Source organism: Canis lupus, chromosome 15 (genome assembly GCF_003254725.2).
Source record: "Canis lupus dingo isolate Sandy chromosome 15, ASM325472v2, whole genome shotgun sequence".
In the NCBI taxonomy this organism is placed as follows: domain Eukaryota; kingdom Metazoa; phylum Chordata; class Mammalia; order Carnivora; family Canidae; genus Canis; species Canis lupus.
In genome coordinates this window covers 16496378-16511843 of record NC_064257.1, presented here as the reverse complement: position 1 = coordinate 16511843, position 15466 = coordinate 16496378, and the positions used below count along the sequence as shown (strand labels likewise).

The 15466-nt window shown below is 41.1% G+C and overlaps 1 protein-coding gene across 13 annotated transcripts in view; it reads left to right on the top strand.

Moving 5' to 3' along the window:
* The window catches only part of ST3GAL3 (ST3 beta-galactoside alpha-2,3-sialyltransferase 3), a 198136-nt gene that overhangs the window by 24570 nt on the left and 158100 nt on the right, over nt 1-15466 (top strand). For 10 of the 13 annotated variants that reach the window (XM_049094079.1, XM_049094075.1, XM_049094074.1 and 7 more), the window contains exon 2: nt 1001-1145. In XM_049094079.1, coding sequence (XP_048950036.1) covers nt 1031-1145 — 115 coding nt within the window. In that variant the 5' untranslated portion in view covers nt 1001-1030. Of the gene's footprint in view, nt 1-1000; nt 1146-6246; nt 6350-15466 lie in introns of those variants that run through there. The other 3 variants (XM_049094081.1, XM_049094076.1, XM_049094082.1) reach the window with 2 other exon arrangements.

The window sequence follows — 15466 nt, the reverse complement described above, 5'->3', positions numbered from 1 at the left end:
CTGAATCCCTGGAATCCAAAAATATATTCCCTTATATGCCAGAAGGGACTTTGTAGATGCAATTAAGGCTATAGACCTTAAAATAGGGACATTATCCTGGATTCTTCAAGAGGGCCCAACCTCCTCATCACATGAGCCTGAGAAGCAAAGAAATTTCTCTGGCCGGACACAGAAGCAAAATGTGGTAGAGAGACTCAGGGTGAGAGAGACCTAACCCATTGTGGCTTAAGGGGGTTCCTTGGAAAACATGAGAAGGAAATACAGGAGCAGAGACTGTGTGATAACCAGCAAGGAGATGGGGACCCGGCTCTGCAGATGCAGGGAACTGCATTTGGCCAGTAGCTGGAATGAGTGAGCTTGGAGGCGGCTTGGCCTTAGGAGTCTGTAGAGCCGAGCACAGCCCTTGGTGCCCCCTTGGTCTTGGCCCTGGGAGACCCCATGCAGAGGACCCTGCTGAACCACACCTGGACTTGAGATAATATGTTCATGTTTTCAGCCACCAAGGTTGTGGTGTTATCACAGCAGCAGTGGAGAGGGGTTAAGGAGGAGAGGAATGTCAGATTTTGTGTTGCTAACAGACCAGTCCTGCTTCTGTGTGGAAAGTGGATTTGGGAGAGTGCAGTTTGGAGATGGGGGGAGCTTGTCTTTGGGGCCCAGTGGTGGCACGGACTAGGGTAGTGATGGGCGGGCAGGGGGTGTGATTGAGGGTTTATCTGGCAGAGTTGGAATTGCCAGAATTTGGTCATTGGCTGCTGGGAACGCGGGAGAGGAGGGACACTGGGGTGATCGCTGATTTCTGGCTTTGATACTGAGTGACTGGTGAAGCTGTTTTCTTAAGACCCAGGGCTAGCAGGTTGGAGGACACCATGTCAGGAATTCAGGTGGTTCTTCATTTGCAAATTCTCCTATGCACACTTATTTTAAGGTAGAGTATATCAACGAGATGATTGCTTTATCCTTTAAGACCTAAATTGGTTTTTTGTTTGTTTTTTGATTTTAGGTCATGTAGGAAATCGTAAATCATGTGAAGATGGGACTCTTGGTATTTGTACGCAATCTGCTGCTAGCCCTCTGCCTTTTTCTGGTACTGGGATTTTTGTATTATTCTGCGTGGAAGCTGCATTTACTCCAGTGGGAGGACTCCAGTAAGTATGGTTGCTCTAGCCTGCCCCCAGGAGAAGCCCTTCATGGAGCGGGCGGTAACTGGGGGTTCAGGGGGCTGCAGTGCTTTCATATTCTTCAGAGACTGGCAGTGAGAGGAAGCCACAGGCTCCTGGCTCAGATTGCCTGCCATTTTTGTTGCTGTAGGTTGAGAACTTTGATGTTTTTCAAAAACTGCATGCCATGGCATATCCTTTTATGATCGCAGTGAAAACATGCTAATCTGCAATAAAACCTCCAAACTCTACCAGTACTTCTAGTTTTTGAATGCAGTTCTTTTTAATCACTGTAGTGTATTGCCACTGCCATTTGTATTCATTGCCTTAGGGCTTGGGATTGAAGTTGGTTTTCTTCTGCCCTTAAAACGTTCACCTTTACCTATTCTTTGAATTTTCAGTTTTTAATTTGATATTGTCTTTGCTTTGTTTTCCCTAAAGAAAGTTCACCTGTCTAATTATTTTGCCCTCTGAATAGAATAATGGCTTTCCCCACCCCTCTTCCCCAGTAACTCCTAATCCCTTTATTTGGCTTGTAGTACCTGTGGCTTCTGTGTTACACAGTATTTCCTACGCAGCTTTCTGCACCCTTCTGACTTAGTTTCGATTCATCCAGCCTGGCTTCTGTGTTGTGGTTTTAGGCTTGTGGTTGAAGGGCTCACTTTGGGCGGCACTGACCTTGGCTTGTTCCCTTCTTGGATGCAGCTCGAAGTATCACACAGCGGCCATAAGTAGTTTTCCTTTGGCTTCTTTTGTCTCGTGGCTATCTGAGCTTGGTGCAGGAGACATTGGGTAGTGGGTCCTGATTCCCAGTGAATGTGATTTCTCTAAAATAGTTTTATTTTTACAAACAACAATTGGATACCAGTGTAGAATTTAGAGAGTCAGTCTCTAGGTGTGAGGTTAAAATGAGCTAGAGTGAGTTGGAAGAGGCAGCTGGCAGTTTGCCTGGTATAGTGTATTGAGACTGTAATATGGAAACCATTCCTATGAAATAGGCTCATTTATTTCTTACCTGGCTCAAACTCCTGAAGCAGTGTCAAGCCATTTTTTAAAATGTAGTGTTATGGTGCGCCTGGATGGCTCAGTGAGTTAATCGTCTGCCTTTGGCTCAGGTCATGATCCCAGAGGTCCTGGGTTTTAATAAAGTCTTTACAATAAGTAAATAAATAAAAATAAAACAATAAATTAAAGCTATAACACTATATTTTAAGGTAGTTGCTTAACCAGCTGAGCCACCCAGGCACCTCTTTTGTTTTATATTTAATGTTTACGTGCCTCTTAAATGCTCAGCTTATAATTTTTACTAATTACTTTGTGTTTCCAGAGTTATTTAAATTTCTCTGTTCGCTTATTTTTAAAATCAAGGAGACTACCCGAAATAAAGTGTTTGTATCACTGCAGTGCAAAATTCTGTAGTGAAAGGCATTGTCTGTGTCCATAATGGATAGATTCGTCTGTATCCATAAAACAGATAAAACTACATTCGAGGAATAGCTGTCTCCTTTTCGGTCGAGAACTATTGACCTGTAGACATAACCAAGAATTAGATAATATTTTCCTAGAGAAAGTTGAGAAGGACATTAACTTTGTGGAAGACCTATTATATGTCAGACTTTAAGCTAGCCAACTTACAAATTTAATTTACTTCTCACTCTAGCCATGACGAAATGCAGTTATCCTTGTTTCCCTGTTGAGCAAACTGAAGTATTTAATTAATTTACCTAAGTTACACAGCTAATTATTAGAGCCAGAATTGAATCTTGGTTTATTTTTATTTTTACACTTTTTTTTTTGAAATTTTATTTATTTGTTTTAGAGAGATTGAGCATGTGTGTGCAAGTGAGCAGGGAGGAGAGAGGCAGAGGGAGAGGGAGAATCTCTAGCAGATTCCACTCTGAGCACAGAGCCCTATGTGGGGCTCTATCTCACGACCCTGAGATCATGACCTGAGCCAGTATCAGGAGTAGGATGCTTAATGACTCAGCTGCCCTGGTGCCTGCTCCCCCCTGCCCCCCCCCCCCCCCGTTGTCTTTAAAACCTGTATCATTATGTTGTTGAAAAGTTCAGTAAGTACAAAGACTAAGAATTGGATTAAATTCTGATTGGTAAAAAGAGATGAGAAGGACTCAGAAGAAATAGTGGAGAGCATCAGGAGGGCGGTGGAGAAAGAAAAAGGAAGGAAAGTAAGGGGAAGGGCAAGAAAGTGCTCCAGAAGACAGAGGGGTTTATGACCTTGGAGGTGACGTGGCTGTCTGCCCACAGGGCTGTAGGCTTGCCTCAGTAGTTCATGAATAGCTGTCTGCTTTCCTTTGAGTGAGTTATCAGCTGACTAACCACCATTTGCATCTTTCTCTTATTCCGACTCCCAAGCCTTTCAGATACTTGAGTTTGAATAGGTTGTTTTAGACTATCTTACTATAGCACATTGTTCCCTGTGCCGTCACATCAGAAAGCAGGGTAATATGACTAACTCTGATGGCTTACCCAGGCGAAGAAGGGACCTTTACTCCATTCACAGAGTCAGCCTGAGGGTGCTCCCTAAGGCAGATAGGTGCCTGTTGAGGGAGATTTAGGCTGTGGTTAATACTGGTGCTGCTGCCAATAATGGGAATAGTGACTTAGTGTCTACTCTGTGTCCGCCCTGTCATGGGAACAATACACATTCCAACTTTCACTGGATCCTCGGACTTTAGACTGACCATGACTGTCCTGTCCCACAGATGTGGAAGCTGAGGCTTCAGAGAAGCTCAGTAAGAGTGTTTATGTCTTTCACACGAGGACATTTACAAGTTTGAAAAATAAATGTCTTTAGCATTACATTTCTTTAGTTTTTATACTTTTTATGACTTACCAAATTCATGTATTAGAATTCCTTCATAGTGGTAGTGGTAGGGGGTCTAGAGATTTCTATCACTAAATTATTCATTTTCTAAGCAGTTTATTCCTGTTATGGTCCATGTGCTGTTCTGTGTAAACAGCATGTAAGATGGACGTAGACCTGTGTACTTGTAGCCCTATAACATGAGAAAGAAATAAAATAGCACTTCTGTGTTGTGTTCTAAAACAGATGTCTGTATGAAATGCCATGTTGGAGCATGGAGTCCCCTCCAGATGGAAAATTTTATGATTTTGTTAATCCCGAGACATACTGTGGCAGGATGCAAACTGCTTTGTTTTGAGCAGGTTAGAGCTAGCTATGTGTGGTCAAGTCTTGGTCAGATTGCTAGGACTTGGGTCAGATGCTCAACCGAAAGGCTTTAAGTATAAGATTGATCTAGTTATTAACCTGTTTTCAAATTAAAAAAAAAAAGTTTTTTCTTTATTAAGTAGGCTCCAAGCCTAGCAGGGAGCCCAGTGCAGGGCCTAAACTTATGACCCTGGGATCGAGACCCAAGCTGAGATCAGGAGTTGAATGCTTAACCAACTGAGTCATCCAGACACCCCTCAACCTGTTTTTAAAAGTCCTGTAGCTTGGGGTGCCTGGGTGGTTCAGTGGGTAGAACATGTCACTCTTGATCTCTGGGTCATGAGTTCAGCCCCACATTGTACATTGGAGCCTGTTTCAAACAAAACAACCACAACACTGAGATACCACTATATACCTATTAGAGTAGCCAAAATCCAGAACACTGATAACACCGCATGCTGGCAAGGTTTGGAGCACCAGGAACTCTCAATCATTGCTGGTGGGAATGCAAAATGGTACAGTGACTTTGGAAAACAGTTTGGGAATTTCTTATAATACTAAAGATAACTCTTTAGTATTAACTAAGCAGTATTAACCCAGCAGTCACATTCCTTAGTGTTTACTAAAAGGAATTGAAAGCTTATATTCACAAAAAAACCCTGCATACAGATGTTTATAGCAGTTATATTCATAATTGCCAAAACTTGGAAGCAACCGAGATGTCCTTTAGTAGTTGAATGGATAAACTGTGATAGGTCCATACAATGAAATGTTATTAAGTGCTAAAACTAAATAAACTATCAAGTTATGAAAAGTTATGGAAGAGCCTTACATGCATATTTTTAAGTGAAAGTAGCCAATCTGAAAATGCTACATACTGTGTGATTCCAACTATATGACATTTCTGGAAAAGGCAAAACTATGGGGACAGTAAAAAAGATTAATGGTTGGCAGTGAAGGGAGTGATGTACAAGCAAGTCATAGAGAATTTTTAGAGTGATCAATCTGTATGGTATCATAATGATGAATATATTTTGGTACTTTTGTCCAGACACATAGAATACACAATACTAAGCATAAACCCTTACGTAAACTGTGGACTTTAGGTAATTATGATGTGTCAGTATAGGTTCATCACTTTTAAAAGTATACCACTCTGATGAGGGATATCAATAATGGGGGAGGATATACATGTGTGGGGGCTGGAGATATATGAGAAATCCCTGTACTTTCCCCTCAATTTGCTGTGAACCTAATACTGTTCTAAAAAAAAATAGTCTTGGGGCACCTGGATGGCTCAGTTGCTTAAGCATCTACCTTCAGCTCAGGTCATGATACCAGGGTCCTAGGATCGAGCCCCACGTCGGGCTCCATGCTTGATGGGGAGCGTGCTTCTCCTTCTCCCTCTCCTGCTCCTCCTGCTTGTGAGTGCTCACTCTCTCTTTCTCTCTCTCTCTCTCTCTCTCTCTCTGTGTCAGATAATTAAATAAAATCTTAAAGTCTTAATAAAAAAGTACTGTAAAATTATATTTTATGTATGTGTGTACATGTATACACACATAATATGATAAAAAATATATGTACATATCTTTAACTCAATGAACAAATCAACACAATCTTGGAAGGAATTGGGTGTACTTCAGTTTTTTCATCTTCAAAATGGAGACAAAATACTGACATTTCCCTTGGCTCTGATGCTTTATTCAGGTCAGGCATTGTAGGAGAGTTGGGCAGTTGTCTCCTATCAGTAGACTTAATACCTGTGGTCCATTTCATGGAAACTTTACATATTTTACTATTTTTATCTATTTGTATTTCATAAAGTGGATATTTTATAGGAGTAGGATTAATTTCTTATGAGACCTTTAAAAATTCATACTATCATGTTTATCATTACAGCAACTCCTCTGTGTTCTTGCCTATATTTACAAAAGATCATAATTGGAGAGATTATAAAATATGCATTATTGATCTGATTACTATGGAGAGTACCATCTGGCAAGTAAGTTGAATTTTGGATCTGATATTGGGAGAAGGGTAGATTCAGTTTGACTTAATAGACCTAGGAAATTATATTAACTATTAATTTTCCATCTTAAAAATGAAATAGAGGCTGGCATTTTTAGCTTGTAGCTGAGGGTCACCCTCTGCTTCTTATGATAAAGGCATAACTGGTATTGGGCTAGCCTCTCTATATTTCTGAAACTGGACAAAATAAATGAAGCAACTCTTGTCAAGCAGTGGACAGTAGGCAGTATAAAATTTAGTCCCTAAGGAAAGGAAACTTGTGAGGTGAGCTCCATGGTTCTCTTTGGAGAGGGGGGAACAGTTTCCCAACCTTGTTCAGAAAGCTGGAATCTAAACACTGCAGTGCTTCCACTTGGCTAACAAGGCAGAGATCAGACTTCAGGGCAGCTGAAGTGGTTGGAGTCCATGAGATGGGTCATCACCGAGTAGGAAATTGTTCAGAGACAGGGTCTTGGAAGTCTGGGGGCAGAGGCAGTTCCTGGGAGTCTGTAGCTGGGGACTGGGCTGTATAATATGCACAGGGCAAAACCATCTGAGTATAACCATCTACACAGAATGGGAGTGGAGGTCAAGCAGTGTTGTGGGCAGCTGAAGAGTCAGGGACTTTGAAGTGATAGCCCTGCAGAGTGGAGAAATCTCATTAATACTTTACTACCCTTGGCATGAAGGTGCTAGAAAGGCCAGGCCTTAAGAATAAAGAATAAGATCTACTCAAGACTCACCCTAACAAGAGTATAACCAAGCCCCTGCAATGCAGATTTTGAATGTTGGGTCCCATCAAGTTAGAGAAGTAAAAAATACCATGGATTTCCTCAGATACACAAAAACATAGCGTAGACTCATTCCTACACAAATTCAAGGTGGTCAGGCAGTAATTGAACAACCTGTTAAAATACACATCAAAAGGAGAGAGTCCAAGATGGCAGAGTAGGAGACTTTAGTTCCGTCTGGTCTCAGGAATTCAGCTAGATAGCTATTAAATTATTCTGAACACCTGTGAACTCAACCAGAGATCTAAGAAAAGAATAGCTAGGACTCTACAAATAAAAAAGCGACCTCTTTCTGCAAGGTAAGAAGTGCAGAGAAGTGACTCTGAGGCGATATATGGGAAGGTAAACCGCAGAGGGGAGGGAGCCTCTGGCAGCAGAGCACCAGTTCTAAAATCAGAACTTTTAGAAGGCTGCTCTGGTGCAGGACATCCTGGCCTGGAAGGTGCTCAGGCAGTGAAGCGGGAGTGGAATCCTAGGTGGGACAGTGTGGTCTCAAGATCCCTGAGGTCATAGGAAGATGGGGGTGGGGGTGTGCCTGAGTGCAGCGAGTTCCCAGGCATCGAATCGGGAAGCTAGCTGCAATCAAGGAGCCCAGGAGTGGGCTCTCAGCCAGTGGGGGGCGTGGGTGGTGGTGGAGCATAAACCACGAACTGCTGTCTGATTAGGGGCCCAGCTGGCAGCAGAAGCAGGGAGACACCCCCCCCTTCTTCCTTCTGGAGGAGCAGTGTGAGAGTGTGCTGCAGGAGTCTGCAGGGTTTGGGGACTCCAAATGGAGTTGTGTGCCTGAGATAGAGATGCTGGGTCACAGGTTGGGTGAGCAGAGACAGAGACCAGGGAGACAGGAGTGACTGACTGCTTTTCCCTGAGGGTGCACTGAGGAGTGGGGCCCTGAGCTGTAGGTTCTGGGGCTGGAGATTGGGAGGCTGCCCTTTTCATTCTCATCCTTTGAAGCTTTGTGGAAAGCCTTCAGGGAACAAAAGCCACATAGAGCAATCCCAAGCCGATTACTTAGCCTGGCCCCCTGGCAAGTTACAGTTCCGCCTGGGGCAAAGACACCTAAGAATCAACAACAGGCTCTTTCTCCAGAAGATCGACAAGAACATCCAGCCAAGGCCAAGTTTACCATTCAAACATTGAGAACTTTAAATTTCCAGTGCTACGGGTATATGTCATATAGAATTTATGGGTCTTTTTCCCCCCACAATTCTTTAATTTTTCAATTTTAATTCTATTTCTCGTTCCTTTTCCAACCAGTTTCTTATTTTATCAAAATAAAACTGTTTTCTTTTTTTTTTTTTTTTTTTTTTAAATTTTTATTTATTTATGATAGTTACAGAGAGAGAGAGAGGCAGAGACACAGGCAGAGGGAGAAGCAGGCTCCATGCACCGGGAGCCCGATGTGGGATTCGATCCTGGGTCTCCAGGATCGCGCCCTGGGCCAAAGGCAGGCGCCAAACCGCTGCGCCACCCAGGGATCCCAAAACTGTTTTCTTTTTAAAAAATATTTTTAAATTCTCATTTCACAATTGCATTCTACCCTTTCATTATATTTAATTCTATTTTTGTGGGCAGCCCCGGTGGCACAGCGGTTTAGCGCCGCCTGCAGCCCGGGGTTTGATCCTGGGGACCCTGGATCGAGTCCCACATCAGGCTCCCTGCATGGAGCCTGCTTCTGCCTCTGCCTGTGCCTCTGCCTCTCTCTCTCTCTCTCACTGTGTCTCTATGAATAAATAAAATCATTTAAAAAAATAATTCTATTTTTGTATATATGTGTGTATATATAGTATATATATATGTTTTTTATATATATGTTATATACATATATATGTTTTATATATGATCCGGGTCTCAAGGATCACGCCCTGGGCTGAAGGCGGCACTAAACTGCTGAGCCACCCAGGCTGCCCTGTTGAGGGTTTTTATCATGAATGGCTGTTGTACTTTGTCAGATGCTTTCTCTGAGAGAAATGACCCAAATTTTAAATACAGTGACTGGAAAGAAACTCTTGGGGTATTACTAAGTCAATCTTGTACATCTTAAACCTAATTGTGTTTGCTCTGACATTATCTAAATGGAGCATTAGTCAAATCAACTTTGGCTTTTGTAGCTAGGTCAGAGTTTTTTAAATTTTTATTTATGTATTTTTAAAAAGATTTTATTTTATGGAGACACAGAGAGAGGCAAAGACACAGGCAGAGGTAGAAGCAGGCTCCATGCAGGGAGCCCGATGTGGGACTCGATCCCGGGACTCCAGGATCCGCCCTGGACCAAAGGCAGGCACTAAACTGCTGAGCCGTCCAGGGATCCCCTTCTACTTCTTTTTTTTTTGGCTTTTACTCTTTAGTTTTACAGTTACAGACTATCCTTTCATTGTATTTAATTTTTTTGGGGGAGGGTACATACAGGTTTTTCTTTTTTTTTTTTTTACAGGTTTTTCTTTTGTTACAATTTTGGGATCTAGTTTTCTAACAAATGAGCCAAAATACACATGGGAACCAGTGTATTGCTCTATTCTGTTCATCTGTCTGATTATATTCTCTCTTTGTTTTTATTTATTATTTATTTATTTTTCAATTTTGGGTCTTTTCTGATTTGCTTAGTGTATATTTCTCTGGGGTTGTTGCCATTTCAGTATTTTGTTCTCTCATTCATCTGTTCTTCTCTGGACAAAATGAAGGATGGAAAAACTCACCTCAGAAAAGAGAACAAGAGGGCAGCCTGGGTGGCTCAGCAGTTTAGCGCTACCTTGAGCCCAGGGCGTCATCCTGGAGTTCCCGGATCGAGTCCCACGCTGGGCTCTCTGCATGGAGCCTGCTTCTCCCTCTGCCTGTGTCCTTGCCTGCCCCCCCCCCCCCCCGCCGTGTCTGTCATGAAAAAATAAATTAAATCCTTAAAAAAATAAAAATTAAAAAAAAGAACAAGAAGCAGTACTGACGGCCAGGGATCTAATTAGTATGGACAAAAGTAAGATGTCAGAACTGGGGTTCAGAATATTGATTATAAAGATACTAGCTAGGCTTGAAAAAAGCATAGAGGACACTAGAGAATCCATTTCTGGAGAAATGAAAGAACTAAAATCTACTCAAGTCAAAATAAAAAAGGCTATTAGTGAGATGCAATATACAATGGAGGCTCTAACTGCTAGGATAAATGAGGCAGAAGAGAGAATTAGTTATATAGAGGACAAAATGATGGAGAATAAAGAAGCTGTCTGAGAAAAAGATAAACAATTACTGGATCTCGAGGGAGGAAATCAAGAGATAAGTGGTACCATAAAATAAAACAATATTAGAATAATTGGGATCCCAGAAGAAGAGTAGAATGGGGCAGAAGGTAGATTGGAAGAAATTATAGCAGAGAATTTCCCTACTCTGAGGAAGGAAACAGGTATCCAACCAAGTCCAGGAGGCAAAGGGAACCCCCCTCAAAATCAATAAAAATAGATAAGCACCCTAACATATAATAGTGAAGGTTGGAAATCTCAAAGACAAAGAGAAAATCCTGAAAGCAGCTTTGCCAAGAGGTCCATAACCTACAAGGATAGAAACATTAGACTGGCAGCATCTATCCACAGACCTGACAGGCCAGAAAGGACTGGCATGATAAATTCAGGGTGCTAAATGAGGGAAATATGCAGCCAGGAATACTTTATCCAGCTAGAGTGTCATTCAAAATAGATAAAAAGCTTCCAGGACAAACAGAAACTAAAAGAATTAAAAAAAAAAAAAGTGATTACCAAACCAGCCCTGCAAGAAATATTAAAGGGGATCCTTGAGGTGAAGTGAAAAGAGAGCCCCCAAATAACATAGACCAGAAAGAACAGAACAACATACAGAAACAGTGACTTTACAGGTAATACAATGACACTAAATTCATATTCTGAATGTAAATGGACTAAATGCCCCAATCAAAGCATGCAGGGTATCAGATTGAATTAAAAATTAATTAATTAAAATTAGTCTCTTGCAGACAGCATATTGATGGATCTTGCTTTTTAATTTTTAAAAGGGACTCATTTTAGACCCAAAGACACCTCCAGATTGAAAGTGAGGGGGTGGAAAACCATTTATCATGCTAATGGACATGAATCGAAAGCTGGAGTGGCAATCATATATCAGAAAAATTCAATTTTAAACCAAAGACTGTAGTAAAAGATGAGGAAGGACACTATATCATAATTAAAGGCTCTACTCAACAAGATCTAACAATTGTGAATATTTATGCCCCTAACACGGGAGCAGCCAATTATATAAGGCAATTAATAGCAAAATTAAACACATTGATAATAATACAATAATAGTAGGGGACTTTAACACTCCACTCACTGCAGTGGATTGATAACCTAAACTGAAGATCAGCAAGGAAACAAGGGCTTTGAATGACACACAGGACCAGATAGACTTCACAGATATATTCAGAGCATTCTGTCCTAAAGCAACAAAACACATTCTTCTCAAGTGCACGTGGAACATTCTTCAGAATAAATCACATACTGAGTCACAAATCAGGCCTCAATGAGTACCAAAAGATTGGGATCATTCCCTACATATTTTCAGACCACAATGCTTTGAAACTGGAACTCAATCACAAGAGGAAATTTGGAAAGGAAGCATATACATGAAGGCTAAAGAACATCTTATCAAAGAATGAATGGATCAACCAGGAAATTAAAGAAGAATTTAAAAATTCAGGAAACAAATGAAAAAGAAAATACAACTGTTGAAACCTTTGGGATGCAGCAAAGGCAGTCCTAAGAGGAAAATATTTAGCAGTCAAGCCTTTCTCAAAAAACAAGAAAGGTCTCAACTACACAACCTAACCTTACACCTAAATGTGCTGGAGAAACAGCAAATAAAGCCTAAACCCAGCAGGAGAAGAGAAATAATAAAGATTAGAGGAGAAGAGAAATAATAAAGATTAGAGGAGAATCCATGAAAGAGAAACCAAAAGAACAGAACAGATCAATGAAACTAAGACCTGGTTCTTTGAAAGAATTAATAAGATTGATAAACCCCTGGACAGATTTATCAAAAAGAAAAGAGAAAGGACCCAAATAAATAAAATCATGAATGAAAGAAGAGAGATCACAACCAACACTGAAGAAATACAAACAATTATAAGAACATATCATGGATAATTATATGCCAAAAAATTAGGCAATTTGGAAGAAATGGATGCATCCTAGAGACGTATTTACCAAAAGTGAAACAGGAAGAAATAGAAAACCTGAACAAACCCATAACCAGCAAGGAAATTGAAGCAGTATTAAAACAATCTCCCAACAAACGAGTCCAGGGACAGATGACTTCCCAGTGGAATGCTATAAACATTTAAAGAATAGTGAATACCTATTCTTTTGAAGCTATTTCAAAAAAAGAAATGGAAAACTTCCAAACTCTTTCTGTGAGGCCCACATTACCTTAATCCCAAAACCTGACAGAGACCCCACCAAAAAGGAGAATTATAGACCAATATCCCTGATGAACATGGATGCAAAAATTCTCACTAAAATACTAGCCAATAGAATTCAACAGTACATTAAAAGGATTATTCATCATGACCAAGTGGGATTTATTCCTGGGCTGCAAGGGTAGTTCAACATCTGCAAATCAATCTGTGATACACTACATTAATAAAGAAAGGACAAGAACCATAGGATCCTCTTAATAGATGCAGAAAAAGCATTTGACAAAGTACAACATCCTTCCTTGGTTAAAACTCTTCACAGTATAGGGACAGAGGGAACATACCTCAATCTCGTAAAAGCCATATACAAAAAGATCACAGCAAATATCCTCAATGACGAAAAACAGTGTTTTTCCCTTAAGGTCAGGAACACAGCAGGGATGTCCACTCTCAACACTGTTATTCAACATAGTACCAGAAGACCTAGCCTCAGCAATCAGACAACAAAAAGAAATAAAAAGGCATCTGCATTGGCAAAGAAGTCAAACTCTCACTCTTTGCAGATGACATGATACTCTATGTGGAAAATCCAAAAGACTCCACCTCAAAATTGCTAGCACTCCACAGGAATTCAGCAACGTGGCAGGGTATAAAATCGATGCACAGAAATCAGTTGCAGGGATCCCTGGGTGGCGCAGCGGTTTGGCGCCTGCCTTTGGCCCAGGGCGCGATCCTGGAGACCCGGGATCGAATCCCACGTTGGGCTCCCGGTGCATGGAGCCTGCTTCTCCCTCTGCCTGTGTCTCTGCCTCTCTCTCTCTCTCTCTCTCTGTGTGACTATCATGAAAAAAAAAAAAAAAAGAAATCAGTTGCATTTCTGTACATTAACAATAAGGCAGAAGAAGGAGAAATTAATGAGTCAGTCCCATTTATAATTGCACCCAAAACCATAAGATAACTTTAGGAATAAACCTAAACAAAGAGGCAAAGTATCTGTGCTCAGAATACTATAGAACACTCATGAAAGAAATTGAGGGAGACACAAACACCTGGAAAAACGTTCCATGCCCATGGATTGGAAGAACAAATATTGTTAAAATACCTATGCTACTTAGAGCGATCTATACATTCCATGCAATCCCTATCAAAATTCCATCAACTTATTTTCCAGAGCTGGAATAAATAATCCTAAAATTTGTATGGAACCAGAAAAGAGCCAGAATAACCAAGGAATGTTGATAAAACCAAAACTGATGGCATCACAATTCTGGACTTCAAGCTCCATTACAGAGCTGTAATCATCAAGACAGTATGGTACTGGCACAAAAACAGACACACAGATTAATGGAACAGAATAGAGAACTCAGAAATGGACCCTCAACTCTATGGTCAGCTAATCTTTGACAAAGCAGGAAAGAATATCTATTGCAATAGATAAAAGACTGTCTCTTCAACAAATAGTGTTGGGTAAATTAGGCAGCCACATGCAGAAGAATAAACTGGCCCATTTCTTCACACCATCCACAAAAATAGGCTCAAAATGGATGAAAGACCTAATTGTGAGATTAGAATCCATCAAAATCTTAGAGGAGAACACAGGCAGCAACCTTTGTGACCTTAGCTGCAGCAACTTCTTGCTAGATCTCCAGAGGCAAGGGAAACAAGCGCAAAAATGAACTGTTGGGACTTCATCAAGATAAAATGGTTTTGCACAACAAAGAAAATTGGTGACAAAACCAAAAGGCAACTGACAGAATGGGAAAAGATATTTACAAATGACACATCAGATAAAGGGTTGTTGTCCAAAATCCTTTTTTAAAAATATTTTATTTATTCATGAGAGAGAGGCGGTGGGGGTGGGGGTGCGGGCAGAGGGAGAAGCAAGCTCCATGGGAGCCTGACATGGGACTCGATCCTGGATCTCCAGGATCACACCCTGGACCAAAGGCAGCGCTAAACTGCTGAGCCACCTGAGCTGCCCTACTTATTCCAAAATCTGTGAAGAACTTATCAGACTCAACACCCAGAGAACAAATAACCCAACCAAGAAATAGGCAGAAGACATGAACAGACCTTTCTTCAAAGAAGGCATGCAAATGGCCAACAGACACATGAAAAAAATGCTCAACATTATTTGGCATCAGGGAAACACAATTCAAAACCACAATGAGGGGTCCCTGGGTGGCGCAGCGGTTTAGCGCCTGCCTTTGGCCCAGGGCGCGATCCTGGAGACCTGGGATCGAATCCCACGTCGGGCTCCCGGTGCATGGAGCCTGCTTCTCCCTCTGCCTGTGTCTCTGCCTCTCTCTCTCTCTCTCTCTCTGTGACTATCATAAATAAATAAAAATTCAAAATCACAATGAGATACCACCTTACACCACTTAGAATGGCTAAAATTAACAAGTCAGGAAACAAGATGTTGGTGAGGATGCAGAGAAAAGGAATCCCTCTTACAGTGTTGGTGGAAATGCAAGCTGGTTTAGCCACTCCGGAAAACAGTATAGAGATTCCTTAAAAAAGTTGAAAATAGAGCTACCCTATGACCCAGCAATTGCACTACTACTGGGTATTTCCCCCAAAGTTACAAATGTGATTTGAAGGGGTGCCTGCACCCTGAGTGTTTATAGCAGCAGTGTTCACAATAGCCAGACTTGGAAAGAGCCCAGATGTCCATCGACAGATGAATGGATATAGAGGTGGTATATATACAGTTGAATACTACTCAGCCATCAAAAAAAAGAAATCTTGCCATTTGCAATGATGTGGATGGAACTGGAGGATATTATGCTTAGTGAAAAAGGTATATCAAAGAAAGATGATTATCATATGATCTCACTTATATGTGGAATTTAAGAAACAAGATCATAGGGGAAAGGAGGCAAAAGTAAAACAAGATGAAATCAGAGAGGGAGAC